The 24,885-nt window shown below is 41.1% G+C and overlaps 1 protein-coding gene across 1 annotated transcript in view; it reads left to right on the forward strand.

Moving 5' to 3' along the window:
- The first annotated feature begins 14,996 nt into the window (after positions 1 to 14,996).
- kcnab1a (potassium voltage-gated channel subfamily A regulatory beta subunit 1a) overlaps positions 14,997 to 24,885 on the forward strand; it is a 131,597-nt gene continuing 121,708 nt past the window's right edge. The window contains exon 1 of the mRNA XM_014332949.2: positions 14,997 to 15,814. Coding sequence (XP_014188435.1) covers positions 15,528 to 15,814 — 287 coding nt within the window. The 5' untranslated portion in view covers positions 14,997 to 15,527. The remainder of the gene's footprint in view (positions 15,815 to 24,885) is intronic.

Consider the following 24,885-nt stretch of genomic DNA (forward strand, 5'->3'; position numbering starts at 1 on the left):
TTGCATGGTGGATCAAAATTTAATGGTATTTTTCTGTGTAATTTCATGAGCTTTGCCAAGGTCTCCAACACCACTGGGTAAAATGCAGCTGCCCTTCCACTGAGACCATTTCTGATCAGGTTTCAGTGAACAGATCAACAGAAGATCCATCTGTATCAGGTCTTTTTTTGGATTCTCCTCCATTCTTTTAAGGACAAGAGTTTCTCACACTGTTTAACTGCACTTCTTCTTTTGTCCTCCACTTAGGACACACCACACCTTTAAAATGTAAATGGGGGGGTATTATACCAATGATGCTAATATGATATACTCCACAGTAGAATTCATGGTTCCATGTGAGATGAGCATTTGTGTTCCTTTCGGTCAGCATTGGTTTTCTCCTTGAACTCTCCCATGGATGCCATTTTTGCCCAGTGTCTTTCTTATTGTTGAATCATGAAACCGTAACTGAGACGAGTGACACCTGCAATTCTTAGTCCCTTTTCATACAGGACAAAGTAGGTTTGGATAAATTTTTTTTTTTCAAAAGTGCATTTTACATTTACCCGGGTTATCTTTGTCTAATATTAAAATTTGTTTGATCTGAAACATGTAAGTGGGACAAATACACAAAGCACTAGTAGACTAAAGGAGAAAACAGGTCAAGAAACACTTTTTCACACCACTGCAGATCTCTTAGCTGGCTAGAACAATCCAGCAGAGGGCGCTGATGTAAGATTTTCTTTTCTTCTTCTTTTTAATCTGCACGTTGGTTGGATATGCACTAAATTGGCCACAACTCTCACTCTGATTTAAGACATTACATTTCTTTGATGAAAGGCTCCAATTTGATATCAATATAGGAAAAAAACATACTGCATCAATATATATGAAGTGATGAAAGATTAAAAAGATATGATGAATTTTTCAGACTACTTTTATGAGATGGAGAGATATTATGATGGATTGCATGTGATGGCCTCTTACTGCTGAAGAGACAAAAGGAAGCACAGAGACAGCAGAGCGCATCATGATGTCATGTGTCTGTGTGTGTTTGCTGCTATAATGCTTTGATAATGTCTGTGTTACAAAAGATGAAAAAGCTATATTTAGTGTTGCTTTATGCCTCTTTCACCATCATCACCATCATCATCATCATCACTCATCACTGCTATTTTTTTCTGCATGTCAGCCTATGTGCTGATCTGTGTGTGTGTGTGGGGGGGACGGTGAACTGTGTCCAATCAAAGCTATCGGTGCGGACGGTAATAAATTCTCCTGGTGACAGAGAGGTGAAGGAAGGAATGTTTATAAGTTACTGTCAGCTGACGACAATGAACAGAAACACTGGTGCTAAACTGAGACGTGTGCACGTGCATCACTGCATATATATGTGTGTTAATCTTACTTTGTTTCTGAGCGTGCGTCCGTGCTTGTTTTCAGTTATCTGTAGGCTGTCAGAACAGTTTAAATCATTACAGTCTGTTGTTTTAATAAATGTTAATTTTCAACACCTGTCTGCTATAAATACAAGCGTTTAAATGCCATCAAACTGATGGCTTATAGCATTTGTATTTCTTCACAAGTGTAAAATCCAGTGTTTAGCTAGTCTCCATCCATATAAAATCTAATTAATATGAAATTCAATAAGTTAAAAATCTAAATACTCATAATGGTGGAAGTTGGGAAATTCCTGTGTTGCAACAGCAAAAGCATGAAAATGACTGATTGATCGAGACGGTGGGACTGTTTTTTGTTCTGTGGCTCTGATTAGTTATCAGTTACCATCATGTTCATGCAAGAGTTATGGAAGGGTATGCTCTAATAAAGACAAAGAGAGGAATTTAGATCGGGGCTTGCCAGAATCTGTCTACACCTTTTAAACTGCCAGCAGGAACTCAAAATTTAACAGCACATGACATGGAAACAGGAATTTGTGGAGGTAAGTGTCTTAGATTACAGTGATGTACCACGGAGATAGACTTACACAAGATTTCCAGAATTGCTTACTTGGTTATCTTTGTTAACAGGCTGTCTGTGTAGGTTCTCAGTAAACGTGCTCTCTGACCTTGAGGTCAAGGTCACTGAAATTCAAACTCTTCTGAGATTTTTAAATGATGGTGTCAACTGGAAAATCCTAGAGGATTTTCAGAACCTGACCTTTGGCCTTGAGGTCAAGGTCACCAAAGTTCAAACTCATGCAAGAGTTTTGGTAGATGCACCTAAATGGCAAGGTAGGATATATCACAGGGCAGGGACTGGAAACTCAGAAACTGAGAGGAAAGGGCATAATACCAAATGCCAAGATGAATAGAACCGAATATTGCTGAATTTGAAATGTTTTTTCTTCTGGCTTACTTGTTGTTTCCTGAACAGAGGCAGCCGAAGGCTACATGACTGGCAGGCGAGAATATGAGAGCGCTGGAGAGTAGGCAGACAGGTGGAAAACAGGTAAGTCATTTCCTTAGCTGGGAATAGGAGAAACAGATTGGTGTAGACTGACTCAGGTAAAATCCAGGTAAACCGATTTTCAGATTGGGGTCCAAGCAGACAACTAGGAAGGAGAACAACACACGATACCATAGAAGAAAAGCCAAAAACACAGGTAAAAAGGAAGGCCTGATTACCATGGTAACGACAAGAACAGCCTAGCAGAGACAGCTACACCGTCCAGCCTTTAAATACCAGGAACCAGGAGCCCATGCATAGGCCAGTACAGCAGAGCCCGCCCAATAATTCCACCTGAAGCTTCGAAGTAAAGAGTTAGAGGTGGAGAGAAAAAGAGGAAGAAGACCCAAACTCTATGTTGCTGGGACCATAACAGCATACGAATTATTTATAAGACTTTCCACTCATTTAAAAATGTTGTTCATTTCATTGGTATGTTATTTTAGCAGTGGCTTTCCATCATGATAAGCAAGCCAAGCAAGGCAGTGCTTAATTTCTCAATCTAAAAACAGACATAAATTAAAATATACAATGTTGTTGAAATGCCATGAAGCTGCTTGCATGTTTGCATCTATCCTTTACATTACTGTCATCTTGCGGCTGCAGTCTGCTATTGCCTCTGAAAGCTGCACTGATTTCCTGCTCGTAGGAAACTATAGCTGTCTCTGTTTTACAGGCATGTCTGTTAACTACTGGACTGGAGCTGGACAAACAGGGTTTTTTAAGCGCATCTTTTACTTTAAACTGATGGGAGACCAGAGATCAGTTATAATCCTTGCTTTGTGTGGGAATCACACAACTACCTTGGCCAAGAAGTGTGATGGAGAGAAAATGAAGTTGTGCAGAAAAAGAAATGTGAGGGTAATGGGGAAAGTCTCTGCTTGCTTTTCCATACAATTTACAACATGTCATTGCAATTTAGAACAAAATACTACTTCCTTACATGAAGCTTATCAAAACTTGCCTTCACCTCTTCTCATAGCTTAAGTTACCCTCACTGGTTACACAGGCAGGTGGCTGTAAACAGTAAACACCATTAAGGACCTTTCATCGTCATGAAACCAGTCACTTCTGAATAGTTTCCATGACATTTGTGTTATTCTTAATGTCAAAATGATACTTTGCACTCAGGGACCCAAGCGTGTAAAGGATCACTTGAGCTCCTGGTGATCTGTATGTGCGTAATTCACAGACATATTTCATTTAGTTTATACAGCTATATTCCTTTTTCTATTTCTATTGATACTTCAGGCGTATGTTAAGAAGATCACAGTGTTGGCAGCTGACACCTGTCACTAACTGTATTTATACAGTCTATTTCCCCCCTGTGGAGTGAGAAGAAAAACGCCTGCAATAAAAAAGCATTATAACGTTTTCAAAGCTGCAATTATCTCTTTCCAGCATCTCATATTAAAGATAAAAAGAATTAACCTGTCAATTCTACTAATTTTCTTTTGTTAAAAGAGAATTAAATAGCTGCTACATATAAAAAAACACTTTGTGAGAGAAAATGGAGACCAGTGGGAGGTGCAAAGGCTCAACATGCGTCTTCTAATTTAATAGTGGAAGGAGCAGCTGTCCTGTTTTGTTCCACACAGTTTTGCACCAGTGTAGTTCATATGTGTGTATGTGTGTGTGTGTTTGTGTGTCTTTTTGTTTAAACTCTATAATGTCACCACGTTTTCTTTATCACCCTCTCACCATTCCTTTACTGCATTTCACCCTCCCCCTCTCTCTCTCTATATATATGTAGTCTGCATATCCACCTATACTGTAGTATTTGCTGTAGTAATAGTAGTAGTACTATCAGTTTACCTTTCCGTGAGACCTCATGAAAACAACACGAATGACGGATTTTGTTCGTGCTAGAATTTCCACCCTAGTGACTCCAACATTGCACACGGGTCAGGTTCGATACACACTGTGTGACAAATTTTCTAAATGACCTCGAAGGACAACAGGTCTCCAAGTACAGGTGGTGTGTGCAGGTCCATGTGAACTTTGGAAATATGCTGGTTTATCTCAAGAGACCAAAAGTGGACGCACTAAGCTAGGAGGAAATTAACTCCCAACACTGGGAGATGCTAAAGCTCTGAGCCGTGTGAAATCCTGGCCAACTAACACATAACACTTCTAACTACTACCGGCCTGAATGTTACTCTCCAGTGTAAGAAGAAGGAAACTTGATTTGATGTCAGAGGGCTGCAGTGACTTTTGCAGAAAGGGAAGCAGACACAAACAGCACCCTCCACCTATTAACAAGACAAATAATAACCATTTTATGCTGTCCTCGATTCTTTAAATATGCTGATAGCCTCCTGTAGCTTCATGCACTCTACATGGATGTCTTAGTAAATTATTATTATTTGTATAATTAAATAAACATCTACTATACAATCAAAACAATTCTCTACTATTATCTGACAATGAGGAGTCGTTTTTAGAACCATTTCTTTAGCAAAAGAAACAATAAAACACTACGAAAATATCCAATACATAGAAAACTATCATTGTCAAATTTGCATAAATTATCAAAAGTAAAAATAAATATATTGCACAAAAATATTAAGCTCTATATAAAGCTCTTGAGAAGTGGAGATATAGACATTACTTTTATTTTTATTGCACAGAAGGACAAGAGCGTGACAGTTATGTGCAAACAGCAGCCAGGCTCGAACACAACTTCAGCTCTTTGCAAGCACCTGCACAGACAGCATGCTAACACTAAGCTAAGCTAAGCTAAGAACCCAGAGTGATTATAAAGCTGATGTGTTCCGACCCCAGCCCAGCAGACCGAGCCTGAATTTCAACAAGTAATAAAGTGATGCTCAGTCAGGTTTACAGCTTCCGTTTCTACCTGTTCATGTTTCTAAGGTAGAATCATTGTGATGATTGCTTTGAAGTCTCCTTAGGCTGGTTTTCATGTTTGCTTTGTATTCATACTTGCACACTAAAACAAAGACCTTATGTCTATCTTAATTAGCACAGGGTTTTATGTTGGTGCGTGGAACTGTTGCCTCAGGTTTGGATTGTTAACTGGTAATGTGTGATTTAGTAGTTTTATGAGAGTTGTGTAACAAATTACTTTCTTAAATAAATAAAATAGTTAATGCATTAGCAACAAGTAAAATGTTATACATTACTTTTTTGTGTAATGAACCCAACACTTGTCGTCAGTAAGAAAACTTATCTATTGATAAATGACAGAAGCTTATCTCTTTTCTATTCCCAGCTGTTTCATAACTGAACAATGAAAGTAGTTTCAGCAGCAGCTTAATTCTCACACTAGTCTCCTGTTAGTCTCCCATCACAGACGGAAAGTTTATCCACAATGAACAAACAAAGATAACTAGAAAAGTCTCTGGGCCTCTCAGTTTGACAAGCTCTTGTCATTGTTTATGGGTCGTAAAATGAAGACATGCTACAGTTTCATACAGCATCCAAGGCAAGCAGTTTCCAGTAGCAATAGCCAGTTGTAGCCACAAGATGGCAGTAATGTGAAGGATGGTTACAAACATGACACTCTTTATGGCAGAACAATGTTCGAGATTAAAGGAGAGGGTTCACTTTAACTCTGGTACGTTTCACCTCATGTCTATTTTTAGATTTGATTAGGCAAGCAACTGAAGCGACTCCAAGTGTAGGATTGCACTGATCTGTGTAAATACATTGAGTTATCTGGACAACTGGAGCCTGGAATGTCCTCTGGGAACCAGTTGTTATTGACAAAATGATGGGCAACAAGCAACCTCTTTGTGTTTGAACCCAAAAAGGGATGTAGGTTCAACTCGTGTCTCCTCCCTCGTGTAGTAATGTGAGTAAGTAAGTAATTCTTCATCCAGTAAGACGAAGAACAAAATTATCTTTGAGCTAACTGTCCCAAGGAAGAAGTTAGTATACGAAATGACTGACATACTCAGATCTTTGCTGTTAGTGCAGTGATCTGGCTGAAGAACCATCACCTAACCTGTGGAAGCAGGATGCCACTGATGTTGGTACGTGAGGACTAACTGGAACAAGCCAGAAAGACTTGGCTGACAAGTCAGAGAAAAGTAGCTTTTGGCTCTTACTGTGGAAAGAAGAGAAGTATTGGACGTAAAACCTAAACTGAGATCTAGTTGCAGGAGACAACAGGGAGACTTTTCTGCTCTGCCAACAGAAGAAGGAAAGAGTGAAATTTTGAATATTGAATGCGTCCGGCTGAAGACCCTACAGGTGACCTAGCAGTCATAGAAAAGGCGCAACAAGCAGAAATTCCCCAGCCGATTAACAACTTTGGTTAAATGGAAAAAGAAAAAAAAACCTGATGCAGTGTTTCATAGAACCAGATGTAAAAACTGAAGAAACATGTCTGTAATTTTATATATATTTCTGATATTTTAAGTTGTCTTTTAATACATCAGACATTTTAAAAAGATACTGCGTAAACAACAAAGTGCAAAGTCCCAGCAAGTTTCCAATCCAAATTAGCTGCTGACCACAGGCGGAGGTTCACCTTGTAGCCAGCACTGACCCCAACCTTTGCCCTGGGCCCCTCACATGTCCAGTGAGCTATCAGGCTCCCATTACTTGGTTGAATAATTTAGGGCTGACACTCCATCACTGATCTATTCACTTGACCTCTGAGGACACCAATCTTTGGGTGTCCACTGTGCATTTAAACTGGTGCATGCGTTTGCTTTTTAAGGTCTGTTGGCTGGTTAATAAACCACTAATGGATCAATATAAAAGAGAAGCATTTTTGTCTACCTCTGTCAGAAGTCAAGACACTTGAGAAAGTTAGCAAAAGTTCTGAGACTGCATTATGTGCCAAGCTTTCCCGCAAAGCTCACTCTTGTCCTTCAAGTGACGGCACTTTACTAAGCCTGCTTTTAAATGAACTCCACAATAAGCCCAAATCCTCTTTCTGCTTTCCTGCTTTTGCTTTTACTTTACTACTTGTATTTGACTAGCGTTATGTTGAGTCAGGTGGAGAATAGCCCCGTAGGTCCTGTGCTCTCCTGACATTAATTTGCATCTCATCAGCATGCTATCCCTCTCCTCTCCGCAGACAATGCTTGAAAGAGTGCACCGATCGGGTCCTTCCATTCACCTTCACTTACCCCCCTTCTTTGCACCATTGTGCTTTGCTATTTTATTCACCGGTTTCTGGCACATTCTGGCAGGAAATATAATTTACATCTGACCATAGTTTAAAAAAACGTTATTGAACTGTTGGGTTCAATTTTGAGCATCAAACTTTGCTTAGAAAAAATGGAATCACATGTCCTTACATGCAAATCTGCAAGCATGCACACACAGAATTTACACGTGCAATACAAGTTGAAATAACATAGTGATCTACACAGCAGTTCCATGCCCTGACTCTCTTTTTTGGTCACCTAATCTACTGTGAATATTTACAAACTGGGTTTCCCTGTTTATATTTTAATATCTAAATTGCTGCATTGGTGTCAGTGCTATAGATGAAAAAGAAGCAAAGGGGTGTGCGCTTCAAACAATCACGTGCAGTGTGTATTTCCAATTTACAACTCCTCTCTATAATTGCGCGTTATGAGCTCGGGCTTGTGTGTTTGCAATGTGTGTGTTATCGTGTCTTTTTATATTTCTTTCACCTGTTTTAGAACTCAGATTTGTTGTGTAGTCCTGTGTGTGTGAGAGACTGTGCGAGTGTGTATGTATTGTTGACACCCAGTCATGTTTGGGTTCCTCCTTTTAGGCCAGCGCAGGCTGTGACGAGACAAGGAAACTGGGATCCTGTTTCAAGCTGGATGAGGCTATAAGAGACCAGGGAGCACTCTGCACAGACAGACACACTGACAGGCACAAAGGAGAGAAAAAGAACCAAGTTCAAAGAGAAAGAAGATCTAAGGACAGTTTCAGATAGTTTGGTAGAAGGTAACTAAAAAGTACTGAGAGCATTGCTGGGTGATTACAGGACAGTGAGATATGCATCACTCATTGAGGCTGGAGTAACCGTCATCTCCAAACGAAGGTGCAGGATCGAGAAACATTTGGAAACCTTAAGTGTGCTCTTTTCACCTTGATCCCGGAGCTTTGCTCTTGAGGGGAGGGGGCCACGCTCTGGGGCCATGCTAGCTGCACGAAGCAGCGGAGGGGGCATCGGAGGGCCCGGCGGGCACCAGCCTCCCCACGTGCACCGAAAACACTCAGTGGCCTCTCTCAGTGGGCTAAAAGCCCAGCGCAGCAACTCCCAGGATGCCAAGCGCAATTCCTCCTCCGGGAAACAGGTGGCACAGCATAGAAACAAGGCAGCAGTAATCAGAGAGATGGAGACCAACTGGTACCTGAAAATGTTTGGCCTGGGCAAAGACGAGACAGTTGCACAAAAGACTGGCATGCTGTACAGGTCAGTTAAACCCTGTCTAAGTGTGTGTGGGCATGCTTGTCAGTGAGTGATTGTAGATACTTGAGAGTGCAAACAGACTGATGGCCTAACGTGTTACACAGAGCAGCTTGTTGATGAGCACAAATCATTTGTGAGGTGAATCGTGCACTCACCTCACAAGTACTTTGGAACACACACACAGACCCGAAAACGTCTTTTTTATGATTATCTACACATCATTAACACTGTCATCTGTAAGTTTGTTTGTGCAACTGTCAGGAAATTCATAAAGTGCGTGCATGCACACTGTTAGATTGTTCAAGTATTTCTGTGCTGGATCCTCAGGGCTATCTGATGACAAGCGGTTCCCCCTCCGTCCAACCGTTTCATTTGTGTGTCACAGCAGTCACGCCGGTCATTACGACCTCGGCTTAAAGTTGTGTCACCGGATCTGTCCTTAATGCTAATAGCAAGCATCTGTCTCGCTGGTGGTGTTGACATCTTCCACCACCATGGTGACAAAACATGGAGGCTGGAGGGAGTGTTTTCATTCTTTTATGTGTGATTGACAGACAGGAAGCACCAATAGCGTTGATTCCTAATCCCAATTTTTTGACGTAGACTAGCAGCGAGTGTCTTTTTTTTTTCTTCTTCTTTCCCTCACACATGGATATTTTTAGTATCGGGTTCCCCCAGCCCCCTTGCAATGTCTCCCCCTCTCATCGCTCCACTGCTCTCTCTTGTTGCTAAATGCCTAATCCATCTGTGTCCCATTCCAATCATTCAAGCCTAAAGCTCCACATTTATCAGTCTGCAGTCCTGCCTCTTCCTTTCCCTCCTTCTTCTTCCCTCTCTATATTCTCTGGCCTCTCTGCTGCTTTTGGTTTTGTTCCCTTTAATTTAGAAAAAACAAAGCAGAGCAGGGGAAAGAGACCAGAATGTTAAAGCAGCAAGGGACACGCTGTGATTAAATAAGGTTGAGGTCTCACAAATATTGATGGATTCATTTATGTTGCAGAGCAGCCATTCAGAAAGGATTGCTATAATCCAAATTTATTTGTTCAGTCTTCATAAAAATTAACTGGCGGAGGGTCAAAGAATCAAACTGTACACCCACACACAAACGTGCACACACTGTGTGTGTGGCTCAGTTGTAAACTTACAAAGGAGATTATTTTCCCCAGTGTTGCACATTGTGTTTTGCCTACACTGGCTTATTGGAAAATTGGAAGCAGTATTTAGGAATAATGGTAAAAAAGAACAAAAAGGCAGCTTGGAATAGTTTGCAAAAAAAATATACTGTACTGCATTACCAATATGATGCATGTGCATCATATTGATAGTGTTACGCTGTCATCATAGCACCCCGGTGCAAATTTGCAGGAATAATGCACTCAGTGGATTGGTGCCAGTTTGTGATATTACCACAAAATATTTCTTTGCCTTTTTTGTGTTGCTTTCAAATTGTTTCAGAAAATTGCACAAAGGCACATTATAACAAAGAATTAAGTAAAAGTAAGCCCGACTTGTCTAACGAAAAATGCACATTAAGCATCGGAGTGCTGTTTTCAAATGTGGCTTCAAATGGTATTAAACAGTCTTTCTGATGACATGCTTGGGGCTGCACACTTCACATGCTCTTTATTTACGGGCTCATAAAAGTGTGATGAGAGCCTCTTGCAGTTTGATCGACAGCACTACTGCTGCGTGTGGAACGTGAGGACAGTGTGAGTGTGTGAGTGAGTGCATTTAATGGGCATGTTTCCAAAGTGGTGAGCTCAATGTGCCACCAATAAAACCAACACTGTGTGAATCACTGTAAGATTAGCACGACCTTCACACGTGTGCACTTACCCTCTCTAACATAGACAAAAAAAGCTTTATAATTGTTTCCGTTTAGAGAGTCGGTACTGATCATTTTGTCCGATCACTTGGACTCAACTGTTATGTTGTGGATGCAGTCTTCTACTTGAAAGAACAGATAACAGTTTCCTCTGACCTAGAAATGCATGAACCCCTCTACAAGTCTCCGTCTTGCCAGTCAGCCAACTCGTGCCTGACACACACACACACACACACACACACACACACACACACACACACACACACACACATCTGCCAGCACTGTGCTTTGAGCCGCTGACGTGATGCCAAACATCATGCGATGACTGGCTATCTGCTCTGCCTTAATTTAAATCAGAACAATTGATGCAGATTTTAGCTCTCTGGTGATTCTTCTTGAAACTCGGGACAGACCATAACAAGAAATAATCTGCTTTGTAACCACTTCTTTATAAATTGCCTTTTCTACCCCCGTGCTAATGTATTCCTTTCTGTGCCACAAATTCATTAAATGCTCATTTATTTATTCTTTGACAAAACAGGGTATTTATACGATGTTTTCACTAATTGCTTTTGTTCAGGTATTGAAAATTTAATTAACATTTTCTGCTTGGCCAAATTAATTATGCGGCTGAATTTGCATTTTCTTTTGCAGCCAGATAGTGAGAAATAACCTCGTAAACTTACTTTCATCATTGTTTGTTTACCCTTTATTGCAAAGATATTATGGATTACTTTAGTTTTTAAATAGAACATGGAGAGTATTTGTCAGGGACAAGCTTTGGAAAATATAGCCTAGGTGTTACAATGCAAACACTCTGTTCATGTCCAAATTGAGGCAACAGTATACTCAAACTCACCCGACGTTTTATTAGGTACACCTGGCTTCTAACAGGTTTGACCCCCTTTTGTCTCCAGAGCAGCATTAATTCTTGATTGAACAAGGTGCTGAAATCATTCCTCAGAGATTCTGGTCCATGTTGATGTGACAGCATCACACACTTGCTGCAAATTTGTTCCAAAGGTACTCTGCTGGCTTAAGATCTGGTGCCCGTGGAGGCCATTTGACTACACTGAACTCATGTCATGTTCAAGAAACCAGTTTTAAATGAGTTTTGTGTCATGGAGCGTTATTCTGCTGCAAGCTACAGAGGGATGGTCAGTAACTTTACTCAGGTAGGCTTTGACATTTAAACAATGATTAGTTTGTACAAGGGGCCAAAGTGTGCCAAGAAAATACCCCACACATCAGCAGCCTGAACTGCTGATACAAGGCAGGATGGATCTGTGCTTTCATGTTGTTTATGTGAATGTTGCAGCAGAAATTAAGAGTCCATTTTTGGTTAGCCTGTGTGAATTGTTTCCTGTCCTTAGACCACCCGGTGTGGTCTGCTGTTGTAGCCCATCTGCTTCAAAATTTGCAGAGATGCTCTTCTGCATACCTTGGTTGAAATAAGCGCTTATTTGACTTTCTGTTGTCTTCCTGTCAGCTTAAAGCACTCTGACCTCTGTAGATACTGTATTTCTTTGTGGTCTGCACAGAGGGACCTAGATTGATGAGTCAAATAATTTATTAGCACCCAATTTGTTAACAAAGTCTTTCCTTCTTTGACTTAAAACTACATAAACACGTCCCTGTCGATAAATGCTTTTCATGGAAATGGACCATATAAAAAGCAGCACATAACTCCTGTGGGCTGGAGATGATCAGCAGAATTATTCACAAGCTACGATTAGTTTGTACTGTAGCTGTGTTTCCATTTACACTGGGCTGAATCAATATCTCATTAAACCCTGTTGCTTTTTCAGAGCGTACAGTAAGCCAGGGAGCAACAGTTCTAGGAATAAAACTCGACTGACCCGAATAATTACAGCCAACAGTATCGTCGCCCTCGTCTGACCGTGTATTGAGATTATATTTCCTGATACCTTCGGCACCAGGTGCGACAAAGGTGCGGCAACACGATACTATTGTTGCACAACAAAAACACATGTTCCTGTAGAGCTTGATGGATGAAACACGGGGATGGTGTCAAGATCGGCAGTTTGATTCACACAGCTGGGATTCTTTTGCACACACGTGTGCTAAAGTATCCATCCCATAATATGGAAACACTGTAATACTGAGATAAGTATTAAAAATATGAATCAGTCACATAATATGTTCTCTTCTTGTTAGATCACACCTCTTCAATGATTAAAAGAGCACTTGAAAACACAACGGCCGTCTTTGCCATGTATCGATCGGTGTGTTGTTCATTTTGTCTGCCTCACTCTTCTCAGCATTAATCTAGATATTCATCGATAATAACAATGGGATTTAGTGGGGGAATTTAGGCCAGCACACTGGTGTTAAACAGGAGCAGGACAGTCCCTGAGGGCTGCAGACTGATCGCTGACATAATTATTGCTGCCATTGAGTCAGATGGCAAAGACGAGGCTTTTTTCTTCTTCTCCTGCACGTAAACAACACAGAAATGTTGTTTTATTACACTGCAGATAATACGAGGTTACAGCATCCACACACATGGCCGGTGTGTCTTTTTAAACGTCGTCCGCAAGCTGCTAAACTTGTTCCTAACATACCGTGGGCGCTCGGTAATATGCAATCTTTATATGGGGATTCGCTCACTGGAGGGAGGATATGTGGGGGTGGTGGGGACAAAATGAAAGAGACGACTAATTAATCTCAGGGAACAATGAGCTGGTTTTAAAATGAGAGTCGAAACGTATGAACTAAAGAGTTAAAAGAGAATAAATGAGGGGGGAGGAACTCGAACTGTGTCACAACAAGGACTCAGACAAAAAAGTTGTTTATGCCTAATTTTGCTGCTCATACATGCCCCCAAACTGTCCTCTCCCAGCTTCTCCGTCCTCTTTTGCTTTTCTTCCATCATTCACCCTCTGTTTTTTTTTCTTTTCCTCATCAGTGACTCACCTGCCTAAATGTTGAGCTCCTCAAAGGAGAATGTGACTGTTGTGAACACCAGAGGCCAAAATAAAAATGTTAAAATATAAAACAGAACAGAAAAAAAAGTCCAAGTGAGACAGAGAGAAAAAGAGTGAAATTAATTGGAGCTTTTAATACGACAGAGAGCATCTGTTGTTCGAATGTATGTGCGTCGAAGGTGTGTGCGATGCATAGTATGGACGTGAATATTCCAGGTCCATAAATACACTGTAAACACACTCAGGCGTTGCATAAGCTCAGATGACTTCCAGCTGCCAGGCATGATCAGGTTTTCCACCCACCCTGCTGGACAACAAGCACAGCTGCCTCTTTACCAACCTCCATGTGTCACTTTTGCATTAATAGCCATAATTTCACGTCCTGCAGGTACAGAAGAGTCAGCCTTGAGGTTTTTACCCCCAAAACCCAAAAACAAACAAACAAAAAACCCCAAAACGAAATATCCCACGTTCAAACAAATTCTTTTATCACGTAGCTTCTACAGTTCCTGCATACAGCTTTTGGCTGTTGCCACTGGATGTCTGCAGGATACAATGAGGAGCAGTCAGGCAGTATTTGCTCTATACTGACACACACACAGATGATGGAAGACTGAAATTCCATCATCTGTGTGTGTGTGTCTACTTGTGGAAAGAGTGACAGTGTGTATCTTAACTCAAATTTCCTGATATGGAAGAGTGGCATTCCTCATGATTCCCACAATTCACTGGAGGACCAGACATGATGTCATTGAACGCTCCCATGAGAAGGCTAGAGAGGGGAGATTATATACTGTGTGTGTGTGTGTGTGTGCAGTCAAGAAGAAGGAAAGACGAGAAAACAGAGGCTTTTCCACTTTATTTTTTTGGTTTACCTAATTATGAAAATGCCGCCCTTACACTGTGCACGACTGAATAACACGCCATCGGCCGTGTGCAAGCGTCTGCTCGAGTATGCGTGTCTGCGTGTTTATATTACGTGTTTGTTATGGGCAGAACTGCAGAGTACACATTGTTTAGAATAAGAAGGAGCAGAAAGAGAGGGCAGGGTAAGAAAGGAGAGGCAAAAAAGATGAAAAAGAACGAATTTAAAGGTTGTTGAAAGTGAAAAAAAGTGACTGCTTTAAAAGTGCAACGAGTGTGAGAGACGGGCTGACAAAAAGCAAATGGCAGGAGACGTGAATGCTGGAAGAGAGACGAGAGAGAAAATCAGGAGTAAGTGAAAGGGCTTGTGACGGAGGGAATACTGGGAGACAAAAGAGGGATGATGAGGAAAGGCAGGGTGGGAGAGAGGATAAGGGGGTGGGGGGTGGAGAGGAAAAAGGGGTAAAAGGAAGGAGAGAGTGAGAGAGAAACAGAGAGTGAGAGAGTGAGAGGGAGGGAGGGAGAAAAAAATGTCCCAGATTCCCATGCTATTTAATAGGGAGCAAAACCAAACTGAGCTTATAATGTAGACTGGCTGAGCAGGGGGCAAAGTGACAGCATCAGTGTGTGGGTGTGTGTGTGTTACGTGTGTGCATGTGTGTGTGAGAGGAGAGGGACTGTGTGTTTGGCCCTCTGTTAATCTGTCTTCATGTGTGTATATGTGCAGACAACATATATGGCCTGGTGCATGGAGAAGTACATGTAAGGAAGTAACCTGTTTTCCCAGTGTGGACGAGCAGCCTGCTGACAGACTGGACTCCAGATTTCAGTTTGGAAAAAAAAGGCTCCTTTCAGGGCTGGATGTTCTCTTGTTTTTGTTTTTAATAAGAGGAGGACTTGTGCAGCTTTATTTTGGAGGAATACTTCACACTAAGATTTAATCAGATGCTCTCACGCACACGCTCCTCTGCTCCGTGTAGCTGTGCGTGGGTGAGGGGCCTACCTGGATTAATCTGAGCGCACATGATTGTGGGACATGCGAACAGCAGAAAGGAGCGATTGAAGGGGAGGATAAAGTGAAGAAGAAAGCTGGAAGATGTACTTGTACAAGGCAACGTGCCCGGAGATCCCCAACCCGAAACAGAAGGGGTCCAGGATTCAGGGTGGAGGCCAGGGTGGGGTCCAGGCTCACGGCCTAGGACAGGGGAGGCTTGTCGGAAAGACTTCTATGGGGACGGGAACGCGACCCTACCCTCCTCTGATGCTGTGGACAGCAAACAAACCCAACGGTGTGGTGGAGCTCAAGCAGCTGGAGGAGTTCCTCAACTTCCACTCACTGTCGCTGCACGACACGGTGAAGAGTCAGACAGGCATGGCCTACAGGTAACCTTACCTGTGTGTCTCTGTGAGAGGAAGTCATGTTCGGTCATGTTGACAGACTTATCATTTCTCTTTAAAGAGTTAGTAATGGCTGAGGGGGTTGAAGAGAGTTTTTTATAATTAGTGTTTTGTTTGATTCTACATCTGTGACATCTGAAGAGAAGCGTGGATAAAAATCAAACAGTTTTTCAAGCTTTCCCTCCACATGCTCTGTGTTTACATGATTCTAAGGTCATGCTTGCTTTGCAATGCCCATTGCATAATGGGAACTACTGATCTCTTTTGAAACTCCCAAGCTAATTGATCATTAGCTCTGAGTGCTTTATAAATAATTTTAATCCGAGTCCTCTCTGTTTCTGATGGATGCATTTCTCAAGTAAGTAATGCTAAGTATAATAAGCTATAGTTTCAGCTGCATGCTGTATTGAGCTAGCCGGCACATACAGGACTAACTGTGGCAGAAAAAAATAAATAAGTCACATGTCAACAAGCATCACCCCAAGCGCATATGTTTGTAATGCACACGTGCTTAGGTTCTTTTATTCCCCTTTTAATTATGTGAATCCGAGATCTTTGAGTGTTTTTCTTTAAATATGTACAAAATTCATGTTCACAAATGCTTTACAGTGCTTTAAGAGTTGTCAGCACCCCTTGGATTTGATACGAGCGCATATTTTTCAATGTATCAGAGTGTGCACACAGCAGGTAGAAAATGAGCGTCATCATTCAAACAGCTCCTGTTAAATGATCTTTCGTTTTGAAGATAATCCGGTTCATGCTCCTTGTGTGCTGGTAGAAACTGCTGTCATGTGCTTGTTGTTTTTCTCCAAGTTCGTCATCTGTGACTAAGCGCCGTGTTGGCGAGTGGTTTGAGCGAGTGTGATCGGGACATTGTGGATCGCTGCTCAGCCCCCAGGCAAAAAAAGTAACACGTAGCTTCTTTGCCTGAATCGCCTGGTCGTCTCCGGAGAGGACGAGAGGGGGATGAGCTTGAGTAAAGCCTTCTCTGTTGTTTACCTCAGCTTGTTAGAGCTCATTAATCTTAATTTGTACCTGAACTTGTTTAAATGTTTAAAAATGTTTCTTTTTCAATTAGAAACTTAAAAAAACATCCAGTGTGAACTGAGAGTCCACACTGACAAAACGGAATAAAAAAACAACTTGGGAATCAGAGGAAATAAAATATTCTTATTCAACAAAGTAAATCAATAAGACTGCATAGTGTGGTTTTAAAAAATTAGTGTCCATGTGTGTTTTATATTTGGAGACACTGCTGGCTTAGCATTTCCATGAACTATATTTCTGTCATTCGTTCCCTGGGGCTTCCTCATCAGTGGTTCTTTGCAAAATCCTGCCAACATATTTCACTGTATTACAGTCAGTGTAATAATAACACGGACTAAACTTATTCCGTTGTTGTGTTGGTTTAGAAGATCTGGCAGCTCAGAACGTTTCCATCACCCCTCTGTGCCCACCAATGGAGAAAGGGGGTGTAGAGAGGAGTGTGATGGGAGTCTGTATCTCTGTTGGATCAACCTGGCTAAAGGAGCTCATATGGCCATTCGCTATTAGCATTTGCCTGGGGACATATTGGCATATGTGCGTTCGAGGGCCTGTGTGTGTGTGTTTAAAAGTTTGTGGCTATTGCCATGGTAACCTAATAGAACAGCTGGCTGCCCACGACCTTTTCCAGGTCAGCGTGCTTGTCGGTGGTCAAGTTGAGCAGTCCGTTCACTCAGACACACACAAATAAGAAAGAAATTTGAAATTTTGTTAAGTAGAAAGCATTTCCCCGCATTAGCATGCAAAACAAGGAAACCTTTGAACTTAGTTTTAATCATAAAAGAGATAAAACCGGGCGTCAGTTTAGCTTATGGGATGAGCAGGTGATCAAAGGAGGTGGTCCTAGGTTTGAGTCTGACCTGAGGCCCTTTGCTACGTCTGCTCTCTGTCCACTATCTACAACTGTGTTTTCTAACAAAGGCAATTTTTTTGTGGGGGGTCTTTTTGTGTGGAGAAAAAATAAAACAAACCAAACCAGTCATGACTTCAACCTCCCAAAAACGGGTTACATACAAGATATTAATAAAAATGCTTTTATTAGCACATGAACACCCCAAAGGAAGAGATGGATTCAGTCAAGTGCCCTCTGTGACCTTTAAATGTGTTTTCCCTTTAAAGTCCTGCCAGCTCTGTGGGGGTGAGCCGAGGAGAGTTGTGACTTGACAAAACATAAAGAGCCTTTTCTAACCTTTTTGGCTCGTGATCCCTTAAAACAATGAATCTGTTCTTATGATGCTTTAATATTTTATAAGAGGAAAAATCCTGACCACAAGTTTAAACACTTAAAAGCAATTTCAAGGCCAGCTTTTTTGGTGCTGTGTCTAAATATTATATTTTAAGAAGTAAAAGTAAAGTATAGTGGCTTTTATGTATGGACGATCCAAACCTGGCGCAACCAAACTGTACACTTACCACTTTATTATGCACATCAGTTTAAACACATGGCAGCATATGCAACTTAAAGCATTTAGGCATGCAGACGTAGTCAAAATGACCTGCTGAAGTTCAAGTTGAGCCTCAGAATGGGAAGAAAGATGATTTTGAGGTTGGTGTGGTTGTTGGCAGGCTGATCTACAGGGATTTTCTTGAATAATCATCTTTAGGGTTAACAGAGAATGATCTGAAAGATCTGTCTCATAGCAAGAGGGCGTCCTTGTGCCTGTGAGGGCTCTCATTCGGTACAGCAGCTTCCTCTTTTTTTGTCTTCCCCGCCCCTACTTTGGAAAGCTATGACATCACAACAATGTGACAGTCAACTGCAATGTTGATCGTGGATCAGCATTATTGTGATGATGCTAATGAGTGATTCTATGGATGGATGGACTGGATCCATATCATGAGAACAGATGATATGGATCCACGTGAACAAGTGCCTGGTTAATGTCTTAGGTCAGAGGAGCTAACGTTACAACCAAGGTATGCAGAAGAGCATCCCTCAATTGTGAAGCTGATGGGCTCCAGCAGCAGAAGACCACACCTTCTTCCACCCCTGAAAGCAACGAACAGGAAACTGAGGCTACAGTTTCACACAAGCTTGTGTTGTGGGCTCAAATCATCTCCAATTGATTTCTTTCACTGTACCAAAATATCCTCCACAGGCAAATCTCAATTCATTAGAGCACCTTTGGGATGTGGTGGAACAACAAATTCACATCATGGATGTATAGCCAAGAAATCTGCAGCGACTGTGTGATGCTGTCATGCCGGCATGGACCAAAATCTCAGAGGACTATTTCCAGCACTTTATTGAATCAGTGCAACGAAGAATTAATTCAGTTCTGCAAGCAAAAAGGTTCAACCTGATATTTGCAAAGTGTATTGTGGGTTTAAAACAGGAACACACATGCACACAGACACACAGGCATTCTTTCAAATGATCCAAAGTGCACAGATGGAAAGAGGAAGAAGAGGCAAATTCCATGTAGATATGAGCTCAACAGAGTGCCCTCACATGCCCTTTAGTTTATTATTCATGAGTGTGTGTGCCTGTTTGTGGGGCGTGGGTGAGTCCTTTCAGTTGTGCAAGAGCATCAGTGAGTGTTTGTTAGACAGCAAATTACCTCAGTGTGTGTGCATGTTCATTATGTCGTTAATATGGCCCTGACTATGTGGGTTATGGTGACAACATAATGTTCATTTCAGAACATATGCATTTAACATTTTCTCTGGGCTAATGTTAACACTAGTCGGGGAGATACTGATGCACTGTGACACTGTAAGTAGCATTTTAGAGAGACGGTGATCGCTCGGTACCAGAATGTAGCCTCGGAAATGGATTTTGACATCAACTCAGTGCGTGTTAGTTATGAACGCGCCACTACAATGAATAAATATCAAGCTGAAAGCTAAGTTTTGTGTTCAATCAGCCTCCAGAGCGACGAACAAAAAGCGTGAATCAAGTACATCCCCTTTTAACCTAGATTCCAAGTTATTACGCACTCAAATGCGTAATAACTGGTTTGATTACTCACGCTGAATTAAAACAGACATCAATTCAATCAGCCAAGTGGGGAGAAAGATTAATCTAAAGGCCATGATATTATTGGATACAGCAGGGCAATGCTGGGTAAGGGCACAACAGTGAAGGGGAATTCAAACCTCCAGGGGGCAGAAGGTCACATTATGAAGCATATGCCATGTGCTCTTGGGTGTACTAATGTGTGTTTGTGAGTACGTGTGTGTGTGTACTTGTATTGCTCATGTTTTCACAGTCACATCATGGGGACCTAAAAAGGGGATGGAGACAAAAAGACCCTGTAATGATTGTATAGAGACTTGTTTCCAGGTTAAGTCAAGGCTAAGTTTCTAGAAAATGATTGTAAGATGATGAAAATTCCCTTGAAGTGATAGAAACTGAACTGCCAGTGTGTGTGTGTGTGTGTGTGTTTTCAGACAGTCTGGATGTTTGTCAGTCCATCTGATTAAATGAGCTCTGCCTGCTGATCGACTGTGGTGTGAAGGTGACAGAGTTACATTGTCCCTGCAGTTGCTTCTCTCCTCCCCTGTCACTCACTTCTTTCTCTGTCCCTGCAGCCTTTGCTGATTTTGTTCTGTGCATAATTCATAGTCTGTGTGCATCAGCCATTTCTACTCTGCCTTTGCTGTTTTCAGAATGTGAATTAAATTCTCCACATTGTAAAACACTGGAAATGACTTTCCTAGATTTATCGTGTTAGGAATGTATTTCGAGGTCTGTACCACGAAGTAAGATTTCAGCTTATTCGGATAACTTATTGGGTTAACTCTGGGTTTTCTGTACTGCAAAGGTAGTTCACATCAACAGGTATGAAGTCAGCGGATACTCACCAGTCAGCAAAATCAATGTTAATTCTGAGAGTCTTATGACTAAAATTTCATTTTGCTTTAGTCATAATTTAGGCATTAAATTCTTTCATAAGATTATAGTAGACTCAGTCTGAAGTTGATTACTATATAAAGTGTAAAAAGTGTGTTGGGTTTTTATTGGTCAGAGTTGCTCCACACACTTAAAAAAGCATCTTATTTTTCTTGATATCAAATGAGAAATGTGTCCATTAGGTCTACTCTGCTCTTCCTCCCAAGCGTTGACATTTTCTTGCATTTTTAGGAGAAACTGGGAGTATGAAAGACGTTTTTATATGAACTCTTTACTTGCTCTCAGACCAATAAAGACCACTGAGGTTGTAGCTGAAACAATAAGACCAAGACTGCCTTTTAAACTTTTATCTAATGAAATACTCGATATAATCCACCAGATAAACTTTATGGATAGAAATAAATCTTCCTCCAATCCTGCTGACCAAAGTGCTCAAAGCTCGCCCGCATTCATACAGGACTTTTAATACTGAACTCCCGCACAGTGCTTTTCCTCTCTCACACACTCACACAGCAGCTTTCAGTCTGTGTTATGTGTTCAACATCCCCATAATTTTCCAATTTTATGGTTTTGTCTCCGCTGCACTTTTTTATGTTTCATGATTGGCCAGCACCACTTTTTTCCCCCGTGAACCTGTGATCTCCTCATCCTGATTGCCAGTGTTAGAGTAATTGGTATGTAATGGAAAGACACCACGGGCATGTAAACTTGTGCTATAGTAGAAGTGTCTTAAGGTGGCATGAGCTTGCAGAAGATACATAAAAGTAAAAGTTTGCAGTTCATTACAATTATAGTTGCTTCTAATGGCAGTAATGATCCCTCCCTTGACCTGGAGATATTTTTCATGTCCAGGCCTTGAACCTCATGTTTTTTCTCTCTATTAGTAGTAAATCAGTATTCAATATTACATAAAAAATAACTATTAAAAAAGTGTCTTTGAACGGCAGAGATACAGAAATGTCTGGATGTAGCACAGAGCGTGTGCGCTTGAAGTCATTTATGATTTTTAATTTGTTTGATCTGCTGCTCACCTCAAACAAGTACAAGCAGAAATGTTGGACTTTTAACGATATACTGTAAATTTCTGTTTGTTTGTTTTTTACAAGTACAATTAAAAATTAAAAAACAAAACAAAATAAGGACTGTCTGGGCAAAGAGTCACCAGAACTTTTTCTGTAATTTTACACATTTGTTCCTTATAATTTAAGAGTCGTGCTGACAGATTTCTTTCTTATTCATAGCAGCTTTTACTTTGTAGAAAAACAGTTAAATATAGGACTTCTTTACACTGACAGGAAGGGGAGATTCACTGGGTGGGCCACTTAAGAAGTGGGCTGTATGTGGCCTGCCATGTATGGCCTGTCAGGGGTGTCAGTGAGCTTGACACCCCTGGTCTATGGCTTTTTGTCTCAGGGACCACGGATTTGTTTTTTTGTTTTTCTTAATGGGTGTTTCCCTTGTTGCCGGATTCAAAAATGGCAGTTTTGATTTCGCCTTCATGACCCTTGATTGACGTCACTTACAAACTAATTGGTGAGATGCGGACTGCTGGCATCATGTTTTTGAAATGACTTGGCTCGCTTGGGAACCTGGCTGAGCAGGTACTAAAGAAGTACCCGGTACCAGGTACGACCACCTAATGGAAAACCCTAAAAACCGAGTTGAGTTGAGCCGAGTAGGTACTTGTGGAAAAGGGTTATACATGTAATAGGACTAATTTACAACTGTAATCCCTGCTCTAACAAACTGTCTGTGTAGCTGGATACAGAAAGCGATTTCAGCACCAATGAGTTTTAACTAACTAAGTTTCTTAAGTTTCTTACCAAAGAATGTCGGGAATCTATCAGGATGCATCTGGAGAGAAAAATCTCCATAGATTTCCTTCATTTACACTTGGGCTTGGAATTTCTGAACCAAAGCATGAAATAAGGTTTTACAATCGTGGCATGTCTTCCTCGGAGGCTCCTGTTGTTTTTGGTCACACACCAATCTATTTTCTCTATGGACGTGCTGGATGAACGTCAGTATTCCTGATCATGCTTCAGCTGTTATCCTGTAATCTGGTTGCGTATGTTTGGGAAAAGAGAGACTGAACCCTGAGATAACTTAAATTACACTTCAATATTGCACACAGATGGTGCTGATTGCATCTTACGTACATCTACCAACTAATGTAAGTCTAATAGCAACAACCAACCAACCCAGTGACATCACTTTCTGTGCTCTCACAAGGTGGTGCTACACATTCTCCAAAAACCTCCATCCGTCCATCCATCCATTCGCTTCCGCTTATCCTTTTCAGGGTCGCGGGGGGCGCTGGAGCCTATCCCAGCTGTCATAGGGTGAGAGGCGGGGTACACCCTGGACAGGTCACCAGTCTGTTGCAGGGCCAACACACAGGGACAGACAACCAAAAACCTCTAAAGACTTATTCCTTAAATCCAGCTTTACACCAGTTGACAGTTTTGCAGAGTAGTGCTGCATGGTGTAAACCAGCCCCAATACATGTAGTGTTTTGTGTCCACTTTAAATCGGGAATAAGAGATTTGAACCCTAAGCTGCAAACCCAACTCAGAAACTGTTTCTGTACTCCACATCACTTCAAAGCACGAGAAAGATAAATAAATGTTAAATAATAAAATATAACAGCTGTGTTTGACTACCCAAAGAGCAGCAGTGACAATTTATTGACTAAAACCAGTCACAAGCCTCTGCTCTGTGGACCGGAGCCCTTCTGTTCCCCCACAGTGTTTATGCTCAAACTTTTGCCTATGTAAGGAGAAACTGTTCAGGCACTGCACTCCATTTATTACTCACAGACACAAAGAGAAGGAAAAGCAAAGTATTGGGTGAGCGGAAATGAAAGATGTTAAAAAAATACAAATGATTTAAAAATGATCTTTAAGCAAGCACATTGATAATATTATATTATTTATAGCCTCTGCGGTGCGTCACGGAGTTTAGAGCCTAATCTGTTCTTCCTCACTTTGTGTTGTGTATGTATTTGTTTCTCTGTGTGCAACAGTGCAACAGTGTGCGTGCGCGTTTGTCAGAGATGGGAAGCTGTAGTTTGTAACCAAGACGCACAGTTGCGCTCCTAACCAGTGAGTTAAGGAGCGAGTAAATGCACACACTCACAGAAACAGATACGCCACAGTCAGACACACAAACACTCAGATAAATGCGTCAATTGCTCATCCTTTATTCATCTTGGAAAACAAGTGAATATTTAACAGAAAAGCTGGTGTCCTCTTTAAATAGTTAATTGGTCAGCCGGTCACAGAAGTGGCGTGCGTGCGTGCAGTCATTTATCTAACTTTATAAATACCATACAAGTCTACAATTTGTGCATCACAGTCTACATTTCTGCACAAATAAATAAAAAGAAATGAAGAAGAATCTAAGGTGCCTGCATTAGTTCTTGCTTTAGAGTCTTTTCTATTATGAATGTAGAGGGTGTGTTAAATTGTGAAGAGCTCTACACACTTGGTATTAGACCAGCCAAGATCCTGTGACACCTTTGGCTTAGAACCAGTCATGTAATAAATTACTTTGGACTGAGAGAAAGAGATCGCCTCATTTTGTACTGTAATTACAAGATAGGGCGGTCTGTTTAATCAGGGATTTTATTGTACATCGTGTTCACTTAGGTTACATGCTAAAGCTGCAGTATAGTTTTATTCAAGCACTTTATTCAAGTACAAATTTGAGGTAGTCTTAGTATGAGTGTCATACCACTTCATTCTGCCAGTTTAATATGACAACAGGAAGGATGCAGTACTTTATTGATTTTTTACAGTTGTCCCACAGCTTTAGTAATCTTAGCATTATTGCCTATTAAATATAACTATTATAGCATACAAAGCTATATTATAGGCTTTGACACGTATAGGTGAACTGGATCCTCAAGACGTCTCACTCCAGGAAAGAAATTAAACAAAGTAACGCTCCTGCTGACTGGAAAAACTGATAACTGTTAGTCTTTGTTAAAGCCAACGCTCGTAAAGGACTGGATCACTTGACTGTAACCAAGTGCTCGTCTACAGCTATATACACTCAGTATACCTTACTAGTATTAGGTTGGGCACTCTTTGCCTTTAGAAATGCCTTAATTCTTCACGGCATAGATTCAACAAGGTGCTGAACTCATTCCTCA

Source organism: Haplochromis burtoni, unplaced genomic scaffold, assembly GCF_018398535.1.
Source record: "Haplochromis burtoni strain Fernald_Lab_line unplaced genomic scaffold, NCSU_Asbu1 Contig_38, whole genome shotgun sequence".
NCBI lineage: Eukaryota > Metazoa > Chordata > Actinopteri > Cichliformes > Cichlidae > Haplochromis > Haplochromis burtoni.